This window comes from Myxine glutinosa, chromosome 12 (assembly GCF_964187855.1).
Source record: "Myxine glutinosa chromosome 12, kmMyxGlut1.1, whole genome shotgun sequence".
In the NCBI taxonomy this organism is placed as follows: Eukaryota; Metazoa; Chordata; class Myxini; order Myxiniformes; family Myxinidae; genus Myxine; species Myxine glutinosa.
Window position 1 is genome coordinate 43344691 of NC_136272.1, and position 21839 is coordinate 43366529.

Genomic DNA, 21839 nt, shown 5'->3' on the forward strand with positions numbered 1-21839 from the left:
TCGAGAGATTTCAACCATACTTGACACACTTATGGACTGTAATACAAAGATGTACCGATTCAGTTTAAGGTTGAACAGGTCGAAGGTGTCATGTGTGCCCTTTGTGCTTCTTGAAAATCATTTTGCAGACAACAACTCGAGTTAGAAACATCTGATGTTCTCTCTTCTATGTATCTTTGCATGCAATCACTCTCTCTTCTCGGTCCTTTTAATTGAGATCAAATGCAAGTGGGTTGACATTGACTCGGATGGAGACAATCCATCAATGCATTCATTGGCATCACATTTTACTTTGTAGTTCAAACTCACTTGCGTCAGAATGTGTTTTCAATTTTAATGTAAAAAAGATTTGTTTATAATGTGTGAAGAAGACCTCTAGATTTCTTATTGTGTTTACAATTGCGGTCGTCTTGCGGTCGTCATGACAATTGAGTAGAGACCACAGTCTGAAATCTACTTTTTTTTTTCCTCTCTTATTTTAATCAACTGAATATGCCAAGTAAGGTCCATCTTGTATTTGTAATTCTATAATTGATTAAAAAATGTTTTGGAACTACAGTCACTGTAGGAAACGTTATTACCCTCGCCAGAGGAGAGGGTATTGCATTGGAGTCTGTTTGTTTGTTGGTCCGTTTGTCCGCACAGAATAAATATGATTTTCTCTGCAACCGTTGGTCCGATTGACAGGAAATTTTCACCATAGGTGCGCCTCCTCCTGTAGAATTTATTTAATGATAATTATGACGTCATAGGTCATGTGGTACAGGCGCCATCTTGGAAAAACCAAAAAACTTTGCACATTTTACTTCGTAGTCTCCGAATTCTCCAAAATCTCCACATTAACAATCTCCGAAAGCGCTGCATAGAAAAAAAAAAGAAAAAAAAGAGCCATGGCTCATTGTAAAGAACTATATAAAGGGAATAATATATGTTAATGGTGATGTCATAGGTTCCTCTATTATGACGTCATAGTTCGACAAGTACAAAACTATCGGATCAAGATGAAATTTCTTCAGCGTCATCTGTGGATGAATTGGTGAGAAAAATAATAACGTCACCGGTCACGTGGTTCGGATGCCGGATTTGTTTTAACATAAAAGCCTCAACCACTAAAAACGTCCTGGCGAGGGTCTGCAATCTCTGATTGGTCGTTTGTTTTTGTAAAGCGTTGGGTGAATTTTGCTTGTCACACTTCATTTGAAGTTTGTGCTCGTGTTTATAAATAGAAGTTCAAATATGTTTATATCGTTTATTTTGACTTGCATTTGTTTCAATACCATAGACACAATATTGTCCTCTTGCTCACAAGTTATTGTTACATTTTGTGACCATTTAATTTTTTTCTTCTATTTTCGATCTTATCAATCTTCTATTTATTCATATGCAGCCTGTGACTGTTTGGTTGCATCATTTTCTGGGGGCGTGGCTGTGCCACTGATGTAATTCCCCCTCACCAGACCCTTGGATCTTAAACCATCCGCTTTAACTATTAAGCCAACACCAGGCTGGGCTTATCAATGGTGCTGATGCTAAAAATACAAAAAAAGCAGATATATATTTGCTTTGTCTTTATCATAATTGTGCAATATGCGAGACATTTGATGTAAACCTAGGCAATATTGAATAGCCTTTGCATCAACTGCGACACACACACACACACACACACACACACAACACACACACATATTGTGAGTAGGCCTAGTCTAGATGCTCAGCCAAGCTGACTTAACACACATCTTTCAAATGCAGCGATAGACACCAGGCTTTTAACCAATCCATTAATAATTTGACAAACTCGAAATAAATACACATTATCATAAACTGAATGTGTAAACGATGAACCCCCTAAATTTACCTCGCACAGCCTTGCAGGTGACGATGCCTGACAATTCAGGCTATTGACTTTGGCTTCCCAGATTATCTTTCCTCCGGTATTTGTGGGAAACCTGTATGTTGACATTTTTTCTGAGCGATTTGTACATCCCCAGGTACAACAACCTATAATTTTCTCATCCAATTTGTCAAGTTTTAAACTACGATTTATGCTTTCATGTGGACGCAAAATGGCGTCCATGTACCACGTGATCTTGAAAACCGAAGGGGCCATTGCCGCAACTCTCTATATGGTTTTGAGATGCTCTATTGGTGGCGATGCTCCACTGATGCTCCATTTGAGATGCTCCACTGCTCATTTGTGATATGAGCTCCAAAAATTGGCTTGTTCAGTAACCTCCATCGCTATGGGTGGAAAACAGGAAGTAGTAAGATGTTATCTGTTCATAAAACTGTCTATCAATATTTCCATTTAATGTAAATAATTAAACCCTTTCTCCTGTTTAAGGAGAGGTTTTGCTTAAATGTGCATGTGCTGGTATTAGGCCATGGGCTACTCTAGCTGCCCGTGTAGCCCCCCCCCCCCCTCACTCCCGTCCCCCACAAACCTCTGACACTATATTTTTCTGATGCCCTAGAGTATCCTGAACATGAAATCAAATGTATACATTGCATAAGTTGGGATGAACTTGTCATTTGGCTCAATATTTAGAGGTACCCTGAAAACGCGACCGCAGTCGATTCGCATCACACTCAATTTCCATGTTCCATACTTTGGTATTTGTGAGGTCATTATAGCACAAACATATACAAATGAGGCACCCAATGAAAGTTTATCTTCTGCTGGTTCTTCTGAAATCAATATCATGTTAAATAAATATTTCACGCGAGTTATTGAACTACATATGTCCACACCCCGCGTACATATCCGGCGCGTCACAAAAATGATCAACTTTTTACATTTAATTTTGTTTGAAGTGCAGATGTGATACTTTATTCATCCAAGTCATATATTAAAATAAACTATCCAAAATACCAAACATTTTATACCACACCTATGATTCTATGACATAAACGGACAAAGTTATGGCAAATTCAAAAATGGCACTCAATGGAAGAGAGCAAAACAGCACGTACGCATTCATGGGATTCAATACTAAACAACTCTTGCACCAATTCTATATTTTATGTTTCTGTGATATAACACATGGTCATAGGGATTATGAATATTATGAAGGGTGAAACTAGCCTGACAGAATGTTTGCACATTAACTAATGACCAAGCTACCACCAGGCAAGATACACTGGGTAATGTATTCAATATAATGAATGGGCACAGAGTTCATTCACTGGTGAATATTGTCAATCTTGATCACTCTCAGTGCTGGCTCCACCAAACTGATATGGGATATCTGGCAGTTCTGCATCCGAGTCATCTGCGTCCACATCTGGAGAATTTAGTGGTTCGTCGATGATATCAATGAGCTGTTGTGGCAGAACATTTCTTACATACCATAGCGGTTAGGGTAGTCCACAGATCTATTAAACATCCATGCTCCACAAGGCTGCCCTTCTTCCTATGTGTATAAAGATCATATGAACCAAATATGACGTCAATTGGAACTTGTTTAGAGGTTACTCAAAATATAACATGTTTAATTGATCCTGTTTTTTTTCAGATGGCAGAAACTCGCAGCCCTTCCACAGTTTGGTTGCTGGGCAAGTCTGAAAAGGAAATAATATGTGGGGGACTACCAACCAAAGGACACACATTGCAGAAAATCTTCATAGGATAGATGCTAAGGCCTTCAGGCTTTCTGACTCAGTGGACACCTACATCACAAGTCGATCTCTTGAATTATTTGGTGTTGTCATCTCAGAGTCTGACAAAGAAGTATCACTGAGTTTTCTGGAAAAGGAGCCACACCTCTGGAACACAGACAACTCATACCAAGAGCTTGAGAAGAACATACGCAGCATGAAGGTTATCAATGACTGTGCTGAGCGAGGTGTTGCTCTCATCCAAACTTTCCATGACACTCTGACCAAGAATGAAGAGCAGAAGCAATTTGTGTTGAGAGTTGTGAAACTTCATCGTGAAAACTTTCCAGTGCCAACCAAAGCCATCTCGTCAAAGAAGTAGGCAATGTTTTGAAACACAAGTTTCTGAATACAATGTTACGTAAAATCATTCAAATTATGTGTATTCTGATGTTTACTTTGTTTTAATTGTTCTGATAGATTTGTTTTAATTGTTCTGATAGATTTGTTTTATCGTCTCTGATAGATATTTTATATTTTCTGATGGATGATTTATTTTTTCCGATAAATGATTTGTTGTCAAATTAATACATGAATGTTTAATCTACTGTTTTGTTTTTAATCTTAATTTGACTATAGGAATGAACATTGAACAATGAACAATATAACATACATGTACATTGTACATAATTATTTATTAGTTTACAAACAAACAATAACAATAATAAATAATTTGAATAATTGAAAATAGATAATTATCTATGAATTGATGTATGATGCTAAAAATTCTTTATCTTATTATTCATTAAAATTTGTCAACATTTTGAGCAACCTCTAAATATTGTCCAATCAAGCTCAACGTTTCACCACAAACTACTTTCTTCAATAGGAATAGGAGCAGGCTTGTGGAGAAATGAAAATCCAATCTTCAAATTTTTGGACCACCCTAATAGTGGTGCAAGCTTGCCATCCTTCGACTCCCATGCATGGCCAATCTTTACATCTGCAATATCAGATATGGCGATATGGGCCCTCTTCCAGATTCCAATCTGATAGTTCACCCACCGTAAGTGCTGCTCCAGACTTCTTCTACATGGTGGTAGTGTTCCAGATCCATATTCTTTGAAGGGTTAAGTTGGTCCTCCTTGGCACATAGCTCCTTTATGCCAACGTGTTGACAGTTCATTGCCCATGTGCACTTGAGCGTGCCAAAAGATGGTGCATGTGAACACCTTCAGTTCATCAATTAGGTCTTCTGCCTAATAGCACATTTCTCCCAACTTGGACAATGCAGCTCCCAACTTGGACAGTACAGTATAAAATGTTTGGTATTTTGGAGTTTATTTTAATATATGACTTGGATGAATAAAGTCTCACATTTGTACTTCAAACAAAATTAAATGTAGAAATTTGATCATTTTTGTGATGCGCTGGACATGTACGCAGGTTGCGGCCATATGCAGTCCAATAACTAGTGTGAAATAGTCGTCGCCAAAAATATTGGCACCCTTGTACTTTTTTCAAATAATGCACCATTTCTTCCAGAAAATTGTTGAAATTAAAAATATATTTTGGTATCCACATTTGTATTTCTTTGGTTTGCAGTGGAACAAAACAAAAATGCTGAAAAATATATATATACTAAATCATAGCTTATTCCACACAGAAATCCTAAAATGGCCCAGACAATATTATTGACACCTTTCAGAAGTTGTTAGAAATAATTGGATTTCAAGCAGGTGATTCTCCTTTACTTTGGAATTGACCTAACCTCTGGTGAGTTGCAGGTGCCTGCAATATAAAAAAATCACTCATTAAACCCGTTTGAATAGAGAAAAGGAGTCATTCTGCTGTTTTGTGTCACTGTGGGTACTGTAATGAGCATGGAGAAAAGAAAGAAAACCAGATAATTGTCTGAGGAGTTCAGACACAAGATTGTAGCAAAGCAGGGACAATCTCAAGGCTTCAAGTCCATCTCCAGAGACCTTGATGTTCCTGTGTCCAGCGTACACAATGTTTCAGGAGGTTTAAAGCCCATGGTATTGTAGCCAAGCATGGACAATCTCAAGGCTACAAATCCATCTTCAGAGACCTTGATGTTTCTGTGTCCACCGTACGCAATGTTATCAGGGAGTTTAAGGCCCATGGCACTGTCGCCAACTGCCCTGGATGTGGCCGCAAGAGAAAACTTGATCGAAGATTGCAGCGAAGGATTGTTTGAATGGTGGAGAAAGCACCTCGATCAACTGCCAAACAGATTCAAGGTGAACTTCAGACACAAGGTATGACAGTTTCAACTCTCACCATCTGTCGCAAATTCATTGAAAGGGGGTTCTTAGGTAGGAGACCCAGGAGGACCCCACTGCTGAGAAAGCCCAACTGGAGTTTTCCAAAACACACCTGAACAAGCCAAAATCCTTCTGGAAGAATGTCCAGTGGACAGATGAGACCAAATTAGAGCTTTTTGGTAAAGCACATCATCTCTATGTTTACAGAGAACAAAATGAAGCCTTCAAAGAAAAGAACACCTTCCCTACAGTCAAACATGGAGGAGGTTCAGTGATGTTTTGGGGTTGCTGTGATGCCTCTGGCACTGGGTGCCTTGAATGTGTGCACGGCATCATGAAATCAGGAAATTACTAAGGCATTTTGGAGCGCAATGTTCAACCCAGTTTCAGAAAGCTGGGTCTCCGTCGAAGGTCATGGGTCTTGCAGCATGACAATGACCCCAAACACATTTCAAAAATCACCCAGGAATGGTTCAAGACAAAACGTTGTACTGTTCTGAAGAGGCCAGCAATGAATCCAGATCTAAATCCCATTGAACATCCGTGGGGAGATCTGGAAACGGCAGTTGGGAGAAGGCACCCTTCAAATCTGGGAGAACTGGTGCAGTTTGCACAAGAAGAGTGGGCCAAACTGCCAGTAGAGAGGTGTAGGAAGCTCATTCATGGTTATATGAAGCGCTTGACTGCAGTTATTTTGTCCAAAGGCCGTGCTACCAAATATTAAGTCTTGGGTGTCAATAATTTTGTCAATGCCATTTCTTTTTATTTTCTGATTTAAAAGGATATATTACGTTTTGGATCAAAAACAAAGGTTCTGTAATATTAATAGTGAAATAAAGAATTGTGGAGACAAAATACTTTTGTCAATTTCAGCTTAATTTTTCGAGAAAATTGAGTTATTTTAAAAATGTGCAAGGGCGCCAATATTTTTGGCCATGACTATTTCTGAAACATATTGATTTCAGAAGAACCAGCACAAGATGGTCTTTCCTTTGGTATCATTTGTATATATTTGTGCTATAATGACCACACAAAATTACCAAAGAATGAAACATGGAAATTGAGTGTGATGCGAATCGACCACGGTCGCGTTTTGAGGGTACCTCTAAATATTGATCCAAAATGACAAGTTCGGCCCAACTTATGCAATGTTAACATTTGATTTCATGTTCAGGATACTCTCGGGCATCAGAAAAATATAGTCAGAGGTTTGTGGGCAGCTACAGTAGCCCATGGCCTACATGGTTGGTCTTTACCACAACCTCCCTTTTACAACAATGCAACAACCCAATCACTCATCGAGCCATTTCGGTTCAGCTTCTGATTAAGTTGCTTTATTGAATAGGATTTTATAAATAATTCCGAGCTATAAGTTTACTACTCCAAAACATATACTGTACCTGCTTCAAGCTGCCCTCCTTTTCCCTCAATAGCAGGAAGAGTAGGGTGCAGGGCATGCAGAGCATTGAAGAAAGAGCCATGAGCCAGCCAATGGCCTCACCCCAAGCAGGGTACACATATTTCTTGTACGTTGGACTTTGATCTTGAGCAAAGTTGAATATGACTGTGCTCTGGGGGTTGGGAGGGTTGTTCGAGAAAGGGTTATCTTCGGAAGCTTGTCACTGTTGGAGCCTTTTGCTGTTTTTATTTTTAAAATCTAAGCTGATGGAGGAACATGGTGATAAAAACGCAATGTATTGCCAGAGGAGCCACAATTGGGGAAAATAAAAGTATGAACAGAAAAAGGAAAAGAGGAAAGATGTATTGAAGAGGGTGCAGTAACCTGAATGTAGAGGGTGGATAAGTTAATGGGTAGGGAAGGGGGTGACAGAATCCATCTTGGCTTGTCACTGATGAAGAGTCGAGGCTGCGAAGAACTTTCTCAGCTGTGAAAAAATGATCGAAAATGCAATGGGTATAATATGGGGGGGGGGGGGGGGGGTGAGGGAGGGGGTACATGGCAGGCTGGGTTGTGTACACAGGTTGGAGGCAAATGTGAAGTTGAGACATTTTGCTCTGTCTCGTGCAGAGTCGATGGTGATCCTGTTTGGATGAGGGAGGGCCGAAGGGGATCATGGATCAGAAACTGAAGGCACCATCATGACTTTGAGTAAGGAGATAGGTTGGAGAGTTCAGCCATGATTTGCAAGATGTTTTCTGGGTTGCTTTAGGATGTGCACCCTTGGACCACGCACATACCTTAAACTGACCGAAAGTTACCTTTCCATGTTGAGAAAAAGCTGCTTCGTCGCAGCTGCCTTTGTTACAGGATTTAGTGTATCAAGGCCAAGAGATTAGATAGGATATGTGCCGCCGTGCTGAGATAAACCTGTGCATTTGAGAGAATAGGCCTTTGTGGAAGTCTTCCCAAGCGTAATCAACACTGGAGGTCTTGGACATTGCAGCCTAATCCTTTTTTTATTTTTTATTTTTTTTGTATACAGGATCGAGGCTCATGAAAGAGCGAACATTTATCACACACACACACACAAAAAATCAAACAGACACACAAAACATATAATAAGGGTAGAGGTAGACAAGATGGGGGGAGAAGGGGAAGCACACAAACACAACATTTGAGAGCCGGGACATCGGGAGATGTGTGGGAGGGATTGGGGGGAGGAGGCGTGGGAAGGGGGGGAGGGGTGGGAGAAGGATAAAAAACAAGGACACTGCAAGGACTTCCAGGAAGGAAGTTGGTATTTCAAAAAAGTGAATCTGGGGTGAAATTACCGGGGGTAGAAAAGATCAAGGTTTTGGATGGGGGAAGATAAGAGATGGTGGTGAACAGCTGTTTTAAAGACCTGGAGGGAGGAGTGGGATTGAAGAGAGTGAGGGAGTTTGATACAGAGGTGGGAGAACAGAGGAATGAAGGAGTGAAGGTGAGCAGAGAGTCTAGATTTTGGCAGTTTAACCATGAGAGGGTTGCAGGCAGATCTTGAGCGACCTGTAGGAATATTTGGGGGACAGAGCACAGAGAGAGCTGGGGGAGCAAGGCCGGAGAGGAGTCGGTAGAAGACGGAAAGACCACCTTCCTGCTTGCGGTAAGTGAGTGAAACGCCCTCGGAGTTAGCTTCATCGCGGGAGATTCCAATGATGCTGAATGCTTTGCTTTCAACAGCGTGAAGCTGAGCTAGGTGTGAGGCAGGAGCACCAGCCCAGAAGGGAGAGCAGTATTCCATTGAGCTGCGGATGAAAGCCTTGTATGTGGTGAAGAGCTCAGGTGTGCCAAGGAAGGACTTCGCACGACGGAGGATGCGCAGTCGGCGACTGGCTTTGGAGGCCAGATTTGAAATGTGGTTTTCCCAAGGAAGATCATGGCAGATAGTGAGACCCAAAAGCTTGAGTGACAGAACTTCTTGGGGAGGATGATTCAGAAAGTAGATGGGAGGGTTTTCCAGTCGGTCTTTTCGGAGACACATAGTAAGAGTGTGAGATTTGTCAGGATTGAAAGACATGTTCCACTTGTTTGACCAGTCTGTGATTTTGTCCAGGTCTGCAGAGAGTGAGGAGGCTGCAGACTGCTGATCTGATATATGAGGAATGGAGTGGCAGAGAGTGGAGTCATCAGCAAAGAGATAGAGAGGATTTTCCAGAGAGTCAGAGAGATCATTGATGAAGACCAGGAAAAGCACAGGGCCCAGAACACTGCCTTGGGGAACTCCAGCCTGAACAGGAAGGGGCGATGAGAGAAATTCATTCAGGGCCACACGTTGACTATGACCAGAGAGGAAGTCTGCAAGCCATGCGTGGAGATTTCCATGGATACCATAGGAGGAGAGTTTGGTGAGCAGAGCGGGGTGCCAGACCGTATCGAAGGCACGTGATATGTCAAGGGAGGTAGCTCTGATTTCCTGTTTGGCATTGAGGACCTCCATCCATTGTTGAGACAGCAGAAGCAGCATGTCCAGAGTAGAGTGACCTGGTCTGAAACCAAATTGATGATCAGAGATCAAGCCATTTGGAGAAGAGGAAGGATTTGATATCCGAAGCAATGATGGATTCCATGACTTTGCTGATAATTGGGAGAAGGTTGATTGGTCTGTAGTTGCTAGGATCTGTTTTTGCACATTTTTTGTGTAAAGCAGTAATTTTTGCTGATTTCCAAGATGATTGCAGATGACCTTGAGCAAAAGAGAGCGTGAAGAGAACTGCTTTTGTGAAAGCTTGGGCAGATTGGAATACACGCCATTGTTGGAACAGCCATGTTCTGCGGCACGGGGCTTGTTCTCTCATAATGGCCAGATAGATGTGGGCTTTGACAATAACATGGTCAGAGGAGTGAAAAGGGGCAGAGGAGGAACATGAGAGAGATGCACTCGTTGCAGAAATCCAGGTTGGAAAGTTTGCAGGTAGGCCAGACCCACAAAGCCACTGCAATGCTGTGGCTGCTTGTTGAAGAGCTAACACCCAGCCAGCTGGCATGGTGTTGTTGCCATCGATCAAGAACTGAGAGTTGGGATGGATTAAGACTAGATTTATGTTGGTGGAAATAGAGGTACGTTGAGAGACGTCATCATGGGGTGGACAGTACTTCACATGCAAAGATGAAGTGATTGCAGAGAGGTAAATGCAGACAGAAATGTTCCAGTGGGTTTGGAGGGGTTAGTGTGGACATTGGAGAGTGAGGAATGAAATTTAAATCGACAGCAATACTCCCTCTAATGGGGGTGGGAGTTGGGGGGAGCAGTCGGGTGCTGGGTGGGAGAAGATGTGGAAGGTGTGCAGACATGACAGGGTTAACAGCCAAGAACCGGACCTCTGCAGCCATGTTTTCTTTTCTTTTTGAGATATGAAGGAAAGTATCCCTGTGGGATCGCATAGACGGGGCACGTGGTGCAAGATTTTGAGCCAAATAGAAAATGTGGAAAGAAGTATCTGTTTGGCATGAGGTGAGTGAAAAGAGAACGACAAAGGGAGATGTTATTTCATAAAGCCATTTAAAAGAGGCTTCAAATCAAATGGAAAAGCAATTGTTGTTTCTGTAAGAAAGATTTGGAGGAAAGGGGGGAGAGGAAATTATCGAATGAAGGCGTAATTGGAGCGAGTTGGGTTAAGGGGTTTTCTCGTTTGTCTTATTTTATAAGAATTGAGGGAATAAAGAACTATGAGGGGAAAAGCAAACGTGAGAATGGGAATAACGTGAGTGAAGGCCCTGAGCACGTGGCTAGCCGAGGCCCAGACAAACGAAAACGAGCAATTGACACAACAGGACTTGGTATGGACCAGAAGAGACTGCAAAATATGTACAATATGACTAACAGTTTAAAACAAGATACTTGCTGGACAGAGGAAGCTCTCATTTGAGGAAGTCGATAGGGGACAGTTTAATTTTACTCCCCTCTTGGTGACGAGCACTCTTCGCAAAAAACACCAAAAGTGTAGATTACAATCTGCATACTTGTCTCCCTGAATCAGCTCTCTATGTCTGTCCTGATCTTTTAAAATGTGCACCTTCCAAGACTTTACCTGTTGGATTGTTTCGTGTCCTGTCGAATCTTTAAAAAAATATCACCCACTTACTGCTGCTCTTTTTCTCTTTTTGCTTCAGTGTTCCACTGTTGATATCTGTTTTTGCTGTAACAGACGTTCTTGGATCTTGATGCCTTGCGCTAATAAAAAATATTTTGAATAGTCTTCTGTAATTGCTTGCGGCCATCTTTTATTACGTACACACTGGAAGAGGTTCGGATGTGCGTGCGTCGTATGTGAAGTGATTCTTATTTTTGGTTCACGAGTTATCAAACAGTGACCACTATATTCGTCATGTGTGTGCGTCTGTCTGTGTGTGCGTGTCTGTGTGTGTCTGTCTGTCCGCAGCATAACTACCCGATGATATCATCCGATCTTGATGAAACTTGGGTGGGAGGTTGATATCATGATCTAGTTGTGTCCTGCCTAGAGTGGGCGTATTGCGCCCATTGTGGGCGGAGCCACGCCCGAAAAATATGTCTTTTTAGGGGGTAATCGAGTTCAAGCTACATCTTCTCCGAGGGAGTTGGTGGAATCTGACAGGGGTTTCGATATTTGGTTAGGCCAATGTCATGTGTGTAGCCCCACGGAGCTCGAGTTTTCATTTTCGCCCCAAGGTCAAAGTCACAAGGTCACGAAATTTAGAAAAGTCGATTTTTGATGGTTTTATTACATTGTTCGCTTCCTGATAGGGTGAAATGTCGTACATGATCTTATATTATCACATACATCATGAAATACAAGTTTTCCAACACATTTCAGAATCTTCGACCTTTGACCTTTGAAGGTCACAAAGGTCAAAGTTTCAAAGTTGTCGGAATCGAACTGAATTTTCGGTATTGTGTAGCTAACTAACCTCATAACTGACTATACATTATTTTCTATCTCATTTCAAGGTCAGTAACCTTCGTTTTGACATTTCCGGCCTGGCCTGTCCGGGCCTGTTTCGGTTGTAGTCCGTCCTTTGTCATTGAATACCGCTTGCTCGTGAACCATCGTGGTCTCCTGACTTGTTATTTTTATTACTAGGAGGGGTACCTGGCATTGCTGGGTGCTGTTTTCCTCCTGTTGGCATTTTAAAGAAATCAAAATTTTTTCTTTTTTTTTGCGGGGGCTGAAAACACTTCCCTGCACCCACTGAAGAACGGGTTGGGAATCATTTAATATTATCTTGCATGTAACTACAATGGCTTAGGCAAGAAAAGCGATTTTAAAAAATCACGTATTTTATCAAAAAATGTTAATTTTTTTTCTCCCCAAAAACACTCCCTGGAAATTGCCGATGAACCTCGAAAACTTTGACAAAGATCCATTCAGCCATCTGAGAAAAATGCCCACACATGCGTGCGTGCACACACTCATACATAGTCGTGGCCAAAAATATTGACACCCTTCCACTTTTTTCAAATAACTCAAAATTTTCTCGAAAAATAAGTTGAAATTGACAAAAGTATTTGGTCTCCACAGTTCTTTGTATGAAACGTTTTTCTACATAACCGTACATTCCACATTTCACTGTTAATATAACAGAACCTTTGTTTTTGACTCGGAACTTAATATATCCTTTCAAAACAGAAAATAAAAAGAAATGGCATTGACAAAATTATTGACACCCTAGATTTAATATTTGGTAGCACAGACTTTGGACAAAATAACTGCAGTCAAGCGCTTCCTATAGCCATGAATGAGCTTCCTCCACCTCTCTACTGGCAGCTTGGCCCACTCTTCTTGTGCAAACTGCTCCAGTTCTCCCAGATTTGATGGGTGCCTTCTCCCAACTGCTGCTTTCAGATCTCCCCACGGATGTTCAATGGGATTTAGATCTGGACTCATTGCTGGTCACATCAGAACAGTCCAGCGGGAATGGTCTTAAACCATTCCTGGGTGATTTTTGAAGTGAGTTTGGGGTAATTGTCCTGCTGAAAGACCCATGACCTTCGAAAGAGACCCAGCTTTCTGACATTGGGTTGAACATTGCGCTCCAAAATGCCTTGGTAATTTCCTCATTTCATGATGCCATGCACACATTCAAAGCTCCCAGTGCCAGAGGCATCACAGCAACCCAAAAACATCACTGAACCTCATCCATGTTTGACTGTAGGGAAGGTGTTCTTTAATTTGAAGGCTTCATTTTGTTTTATGTAAACATAGAGATGATGTGCTTTACCAAAAAGCTCTAATTTGGTCTCATCTGTCCACAGGAAATTCTCCCAGAAGGATTTTGGCTTGTACAGGTGTGTTTTGGAAAACTTCAGTAGGGCTTTCTTATGTCTCTCTCTCAGCAGTGGGGTCCTCCTGGGTCTCCTACCATAGAATCCCCTTTCATTGAGTTGGTGACGGATGGTGTGAGTTGAAACGGTCGTATCTTGTGTCTGCAGGTCAGCTTGAATCGGTTTGGCAATTGATCGAGGTGCTTTCTCCACCATTCGAAGAATCCTTCGCTGCAATCTTCGATCAAGTTTTCTCTTGTGGCCATGTGCAGGGAGGTTGGCTACAGTGCCATGGGCCTTAAACTTCCTGATAACATTGCATACGGTGGACACAGGAACATCAAGATTTCTGGAGATGAAATTGTAGCCTTGAGATTGTCCATGCTTGGCTACAATCTTGTGTCTGACCTCCTCAGACAATTCTCTGGTTTTCTTTCTTTTCTCCATGCTCAATGCAGTACTTACAGTGACACAAAACAGCAGAACGACTCCTTTTCTCCATTCAAACTGGTTTAATGAGTGATTTTTATATTGCAGGCATCTGCAACTCATTACAGGTGAGTTTAATTCCAAAGTAAAGGAGAATCACCTGCTTGAAATCTAATTATTTCTAACAACTTCTAAAAGGTGACAATAATATTGTCCGGGCCATTTTAGGATTTCCGTGTGGAATAAGCTAAGATTTAGCAATTTTTTTCAGCTTTTTTTGTTTTGTTGCACTGCAAACCAAAGAAATACAAATGTGGATACCAAAATATCTTTTAATTTCAACAATTTTCTGGAAGAAATGGTGCATTATTTGAAAAAAGTGCAAGGGTGCCAATATTTTTGGCCGCGACTGGATATATATATATTGTTGCGGATGTGAGAACTGTATATTTTGTTTGATTGTGTGCTTTATTATTATTGTTATTATTGTTTATTCTGCGCCCCCCTGCCTCCGGAGCTGTGTAAAGGTGAATTTCCATAATTAAGAATCCCATAATTAGTCCACAAGCATACACGTCAGCCAAATAATAGAATACCCCTGTTGATAGTTATCTCTTATTCTGTGTTTTAGGGTAAGGCTGTGTCTCCCATTAATTGAAGTACTCCATTGCACCAGTGAAAGAGATAGATTCCCTTCATTCCCACTCCCAACACTTCCATTCCCCCCTTTTCATCAATTGCAATTCGCATTGCCAACTGCATGTTGGGCGGTTTTCCCTTCATCCGCCATTGACCACGAGGCAGGGTTGGGGAAGAAAGGCGGGTCCCCACCTCGTCAGAGAGGGGAGGAGTGAGCCAGCCCCACTCGACCAACCATGAACAAGGGGTTTGGCTTGAGAGGGCGGAGAGAGAACGTTTGGGGGAGGTTCGCAAAGGTTCAAGGGTGGGGCTATATATAACCCATGAGAGACGCCCCCACGAGAGATGCACTTTGAGTTGAGACAAGGAGGGACGAAAAAGAGCTGGGTCATCAGAGCAAGAGCGCGTAAGGAGGAGAGAACCCGTCACGCCAGACCCCCCCACCAGCGCATCGGCTCCACCAAGCAGCTCCGACCCGTGATCCCGCGCACACGACAGGCCCGGTGGCATCAGCGGCCGTCGAGGTCCAGCCTGACGTCCCGTGCGGGATCAAGCTCCAGCCAGCTCCGTGCCGTCCTCCCCCTCCAGCCACACACCTCCTTCCAGCAATCCACTCTGCAATTCCCCGCGTGAGTCAGTGTCTTTGTTTGTATTGTCCTGGGAATAATTAAGTCTGTATAAGTTAATAATTGCACTGTGTCTCTGATCCTTCTGTATATTATTTTATTATCTTTCCTTCTCCTTGGTTACTTTGAGCATGTAAATAGTAGGAATAAATTTAGTAGTATTTCCAACCTTTTTGTCTTCTTCTTCTTCTTCTTCACATCCGTGTCGCCTTTGTCTTTTCCCTATTGAATAGCTGCGGTGCGATCCGGCCAACGTTTGGGTTCTAATCGGGGAGTAACTGTTCGGACGCGGTAATACCAACCGCTCGGTAAAATAACATCTTTAATCCGCGTCTGTAACAATTGGTGTCTGGGAGTGGGATTCGGGGCCCGAACCAAATTTTTAAAACATCTAGAAAAAATTTGGTCAAAATTTGGAGCGGACGAAATTTGTTTTGTTTTAAAGCAAAACCCGAATTTTGAAATCGCGCCATGGCTGGTCAAGGCGACGGGATGCCGGTGGGAGAGATAGACGGGGTAGAATCGACCCAGGACCCCAGGGAAGAAGTGGGAAAAGTGGTGGAGGAGAGTAAAGAAGGTGCGGTTGAGGGAGTATCAGACGCACAAAATGGCGCTCTCGCGCACGTGGTATCAGACGCACAAAGTGGCGGCTCGCACGAGCGCGGGGTAGCCGCGCCCGCTGCGCAAATAGCGGGAATTGATGTGCGGGACCTCATGGCGCAGATTAATGCAACCATACTAATGGCAAATATGGGGCTAGAAGCAAAAATGGATGCTCAGAGTGAGCGATTGGAGGGCCAAATGGGGGTAATGGGGAACCGGATGGATGCTCAGGGTGAGCGATTGGAGGGCCAAATGGGGGTAATGAGGAACGAAGCGAGGGGTACCGGTGAGAAGTTAGACAATAATTTTGAGGGGTTAGACAACGGGATAAAAGAGGTAAAGAATGGGTTAACGGGGGTGGAAAATAGAATGGCTGCCCAGGAGAATCAGTTAGAGGGGGTAAAAAATGGGTTAATGGGGTTAGAAAATAGGATGGAGGACAAATTGCGGGAGATAGGGGAGCAATCCGCCCGAGAAATTAAACAAATGGGAGAGCAGATAGAGGAGGTAAAAATCGGGGTAGAAACCAAATTGGATGCTCAGAGGGATGAATTGGGACAGATGAGGGTGGCATCTACAAAGGAGATGGAGGAGATGAAAGAGGAGATACGACGAGGTGTGAGTGAGGAGGTTTCGGGGCTACGCGAGGAGGTAAAGCGAGGTGAGAAGCGTATGGAGAAAGAGGTGAGAAATAATACGGCGAAGTTACAAGGGGGAATAGAAGATCTGACGGAGGAGGTGGAACAGCTGACAGAGGGACAGACGGAGTTAGTGGAGCAGGTTCAAAAGAACACTGCGGTACTAGGAGGGTTAAAGGCGACACAAAAAGAAATTAAAAACGAATTAATAGCGACACAGAGGCAATGTCAGATGGTACGTGAGGAACTGACAATGAGGGTGGACGAGGTGACAGAGATAATGGAGACAAAGGACCGGCAGGTGAGGATGCACATAGAGACGGTCACGGTAGCCTTAGAGGACGAACTTGAGGAGACGCACCGAGAAATAAAAGAAGTTAAACAAAAATTAGAGGAAGTGGAAGAAGAGGTGAGTGAAATTAAGAAGAGACGGACAGAAACTAAGAGAGAAATCCAGGAGGAGGTAATGGAATTGGTACAAGGTCGGTGCTCAACTCATAATGTGCTGTTCACTAACCAAATAAAGAGTTTGCAGGTGGCAAAGGAGGTGCGACGACGAAGTACGGAGGTGAGTGGCGATATAATCGGAAATGTACATGATGTGAGGAAAGCTTCAGTCGGCTTGGGGATTGGTTTGGATCCGGGTGTTCGTGAGAGGCCGTTGGTGAAGTGTGCGACAGGTCTGGTGTGCGAAAAAAGAGGTGTGCGAGAATGTCCGACCATGGGGTGTGTGAGGAAAAAGTGCACGCCGAGGAGTGAGTGTGCCGTCAAGAGTGAGTCGGTAGTAGCGCGTGTGCGAGGGGGTACATGGAAGCGCGGTGTGGTGAGTGTTACGGAGGAAGTAATGGAAAAGTGTGCGCAAGAGTGTGCGCGAGAAAGGTGTGTAACGGACGGGTGCATGAGGAAAGAGTGTGCTGTCGAGAGTAAGGGTGAGTGCGCTGTCAAGAATGGAGGTGGAAGTAATGAGAGTGACACGGAGCGTGAGTTGGTTGTGACAGGTGAGCGAGGATGTACACCTGGAATGGAAGGATGCACACCTGGAATGGTAGAGCGTGTGTGGGAATGCACACTTGAGTTGGTCGTGAGGCACGTGGTTGGGTGTGCGAGTGAGAGCACACCTGTGCTGGTCACAGAGGAGGTGACCGAGGAAGGGGCGCGAAGAGGTGTGTTGGTGAGGTGTGCGAGCGACGAATGTGTGCCAAGGTGTTCGGTGGTCAGGTGTGTGACCAAGGCTGTGAGTGGAATGAGTGTACCGAGGTGTGTAAGGAAAGGTACGAGGAGCATGGGAACAGCTGGAGGTATGAGCAAGAAAGGGGTAGCGTATGCTTGTAAGCATCCAGGTGAGGCATCGACGGTAACCGGGTTAGAGGTTAGAACGACTTATAGCCGAATCGGGCCCTCGGTGCGCGTCGGGCAGCTTCGCGTGCCGCGAAGACCAGCGGGGATCCGAGCCACGGCGGGTTCGAAAGAACCGCCGTACGCGATCCACGCTGTGCCTCGCTTGGAACGGCCGCGTCCGGGCTCCACTAGGCGGAGCGGGCAGCCCGATAGGAAGGGTCGTCATGGCGACCACTTTCTATTGAGACGTGCCGGCAGGTCGAGATCGGGACATTGGATGGCTCCACGCCGAGGTGGTGCGTGGGATCTCGGCCCGGGTAAGCCCCCGTCCCTGCCCCGAATGCGGGACGTATCCAGCCGCTGGCACAAAACAACCCGTATTCATTGCTCGGCTGTACGAAGCCGGGCTGTAGACGTGAATTGGCGCACCGAGAGGATGTAATAAGTAGACGGGTGATGAGGATAGTGTTTTGGCCCCGAAATTAGAAAAAAAGCAAAATTTGATGTTGGTACGGTGATTGGCAGATGAAATGACAAATTTTTGATTTGTTGGATTTGGACGAGCGAAATTGATAGTGGGAGATGCCCGATGTGGTGGGATGGCAACTCTGTCATCCCTCACAAGAGGGGGCAAATGCGCTATAGATTAGGGGGTGTATGGCAGTGAAAACTAGCCCGGGTGGGTTAGGTTATATAATGTGTAGGGCCCTAGAGATTGACATTAGGTAACGTTAAGATTAGTTAGTGACTGATACCTGTAGTGGGGACGCAGGTAGATTAGTGTGGATGATAATGACGTGGGAGCGCAATAGTTTAAAGGGACGACTGGGAAGCGCAAGTTTCAGAGGGGAGTAGTTAGCTGAGATGATCCCGTGTGTTTGAGGATTGAACAGGTGTGATTGAACAGGTGTGATTGCACAGGTGTGCAACTGAACAGGTGTGTGGAGCAGTGTATGAGTGAGTGATGGTGATGTGTGTTGTGTTGACCAACTGGTCCAGGAAGAGGAGGGTGCAGGTGGCATCAGGTATGATTGCACAGGTGTGCAACGACAGGTGAATGGAGGACAGGTGTATGGAATAAATGGTATGGAGTATTGGAATGGATGGTCGTGGAGTGAGTATGGTGGAAATTGTGGAGTGGAGTGGATGGTGCGAAGGTGTGAATGGGGGAAGAGTGGACCCCCATCACGGATACCCGGGGCGGGTAGTGTAAGTGTTAGGTAGAGGGTACAGGTAAATTGTGGTTGGATATTGGCATCTGTGGTGCGGGTGAAAGAATGGTCTTTGGATGGGTGCATTAGTGTTGTGGAAATGGCTGGGCGTGTAGCCTGTTAGTGTGTGTGTAGTTGGTTTGGGCACTCCACCACTGTGAGGATGTCGGCCAGGTGAGGCCGCAGGTGGGCTCTGGGAGCCGGTAGTAGTTGTTGTGGATGGGGCCCGAGGATCCGGAGGACGGACCCGGGTAGCCCAGTGCCAGAGGGCACCAAGGGGTGACAGAGCCAGGAGAGGGCCTTCCCCAGTTAGTTAGGTTAGGGTGAGGAGCTAGGTAAGCTCGGGTGGCAACTGCAGTGGTGGAGGTGTGCAGGTGGGTAGACCTGCTGGGAGAGCTACACGTCGCAGCCCAGAAATTGTGCGAGGGCACCGGGAGATGAATCGGGGGAGTGAGACCCCAAATTGAGAAGCACCACAGTTTGGTCAATGGGAATTGGTTTTTAGAACCCATAGTGTAAGTGGCCAATGGATTGGCAGGGAAAGACCCCGGGTAGTGTAAAGTGTGTTAATGTCATTTAGAAAGTAGTTAGGATGAAGTCTCCTCGCACCATCTGCATCCACTCACCTGAGGTGACAGGTACTCCGCACCATGCCATGTTTTGATTATTTTTTATGATGCAAATGTTTGGATTGTGAGACGCATCATGACGTGGGTGTGACATTGTGCGTAATTCCATCTCTCCCTCCTTATGAGGATTGATGATGAATTGGTGATGGCAAATTTTGAAATAGAGGGATTGTGGAGACAAATTTGGTATCGGAGAAATATGGGGAAGACGTGACAATAGTGACGAATTTGTAAATGGGTAGATTTTGTAAATATGGGGTAAGGGCAAGGGTAGTGTAGGTGACAGGGGGGTGACGTACGGTAGGGACAAGCTTTCTCACTTCGCCCTCCGTACGCATTTCGCCTTGCATTGCCTCATTGATGTGTACCCTTGTGACCTTACCCCTCGCTCAATTGTCTTCCTTTTGTCTCCCACATGACCTGTGCGCCATTGGGTGCCGAGGGGAGCGTGCGTGAGTCCTCCATTGTGCACCCGGGATTCCCAGAACCAGCTGTCTGCATCGATGCACCACATTATGGACCACATGTCTGTGGCCGAGCACCACTTATGGACCCCATGGGTTGGGGCATGGCCCCTCTGCTGGAACCGGCCATGAGGGCCCGAAATCTTGCTGGCGGACCTTGGCCACAGGGCACCGATGCCCCACAGGTGAACCACACTCGTCGGCCCTGTGGGCCATAAATAAAATAAATAAAAATGGACACATTGGGTGCAAGTTTTAATACAAATAGGCCGCCAGTAAGCAAAGCAAGGGAAGATGACAACATCTGGAAGACCAAATATAATAACCAGCAGAGGGAGCCGAAGAGCAAGAGATCACCTGCAGGGTTAGGGGTTGTTGAATTTATTTTTGTTGAACACTCTTGAACAATGGTGACTGCACCGATTGGTGCTTGGGTGCTTGTATTGGTGCGTTTTTGGGTGCTTTCATGGTGCGTCGATGCAGAGCAGACTGTCTCCCCCCCAGAAAGAACAATCACAGGTCCTGGGTTAGTTTTGTAAATAAAAGTAGCGTCAAGTGTAAATAATGCTCCCCACCGTCAGTGTATAGTTTGAAGACCATTCCGCGATTCGGTTAACTGTGGGCGTAAGTCTGTTAGGCAGGGTGCAATGGAGCAGCGGGACACATTTATTTATGTTTTAAAACTGTCGCACTCAGGGTCAGGTTAAAAGTAGAGGGAACTACACCTACGTGTCACACTAAATAAAAGTTGTAGGCCCGGGACGTGCCTAAGAGGAGGAGGGTGCAGTGTTGCGGATATGAGAACTGTATATTTTGTTTGATTGTGTGCTTTATTATTATTGTTATTATTGTTTATTCTGCGCCCCCCTGCCTCCGGAGCTGTGTAAAGGTGAATTTCCATAATTAAGAATCCCATAATTAGTCCACAAGCATACACGTCAGCCAAATAATAGAATACCCCTGTTGATAGTTATCTCTTATTCTGTGTTTTAGGGTAAGGCTGTGTCTCCCATTAATTGAAGTACTCCATTGCACCAGTGAAAGAGATAGATTCCCTTCATTCCCACTCCCAACACTTCCATTCCCCCCATTTCATCAATTGCAATTCGCATTGCCAACTGCATGTTGGGCGGTTTTCCCTTCATCCGCCATTGACCACGAGGCAGGGTTGGGGAAGAAAGGCGGGTCCCCACCTCGTCAGAGAGGGGAGGAGTGAGCCAGCCCCACTCGACCAACCATGAACAAGGGGTTTGGCTTGAGAGGGCGGAGAGAGAACGTTTGGGGGAGGTTCGCAAAGGTTCAAGGGTGGGGCTATATATAACCCATGAGAGACGCCCCCACGAGAGATGCACTTTGAGTTGAGACAAGGAGGGACGAAAAAGAGCTGGGTCATCAGAGCAAGAGCGCGTAAGGAGGAGAGAACCCGTCACGCCAGACCCCCCCACCAGCGCATCGGCTCCACCAAGCAGCTCCGACCCGTGATCCCGCGCACACGACAGGCCCGGTGGCATCAGCGGCCGTCGAGGTCCAGCCCGACGTCCCGTGCGGGATCAAGCTCCAGCCAGCTCCGTGCCGTCCTCCCCCTCCAGCCACACACCTCCTTCCAGCAATCCACTCTGCAATTCCCCGCGTGAGTCAGTGTCTTTGTTTGTATTGTCCTGGGAATAATTAAGTCTGTATAAGTTAATAATTGCACTG

At 44.7% G+C, this 21839-nt stretch overlaps 1 protein-coding gene across 3 annotated transcripts in view; it reads right to left on the minus strand.

The window, feature by feature from the left end:
* Positions 1-1235: 1235 nt before the first annotated feature.
* LOC137437895 (sodium- and chloride-dependent creatine transporter 1-like) overlaps positions 1236-21839 on the minus strand; it is a 115437-nt gene continuing 94833 nt past the window's right edge. The window contains exons 13-15 of one of the 3 annotated variants that reach the window (XR_013621086.1): positions 7666-7768; positions 7283-7453; positions 1554-2238 (exon numbers count right to left, since the gene is read on the minus strand). Coding sequence is in view for 2 of the 3 variants with exons in the window: in XM_068132607.2 (XP_067988708.1) it covers positions 2140-2238; positions 7283-7453 (270 nt within the window). In the remaining variant the exon portion in view is untranslated. Of the gene's footprint in view, positions 2239-7282; positions 7454-7665; positions 7769-21591; positions 21758-21839 lie in introns of those variants that run through there. The other 2 variants (XM_068132607.2, XM_078766766.1) reach the window with 2 other exon arrangements.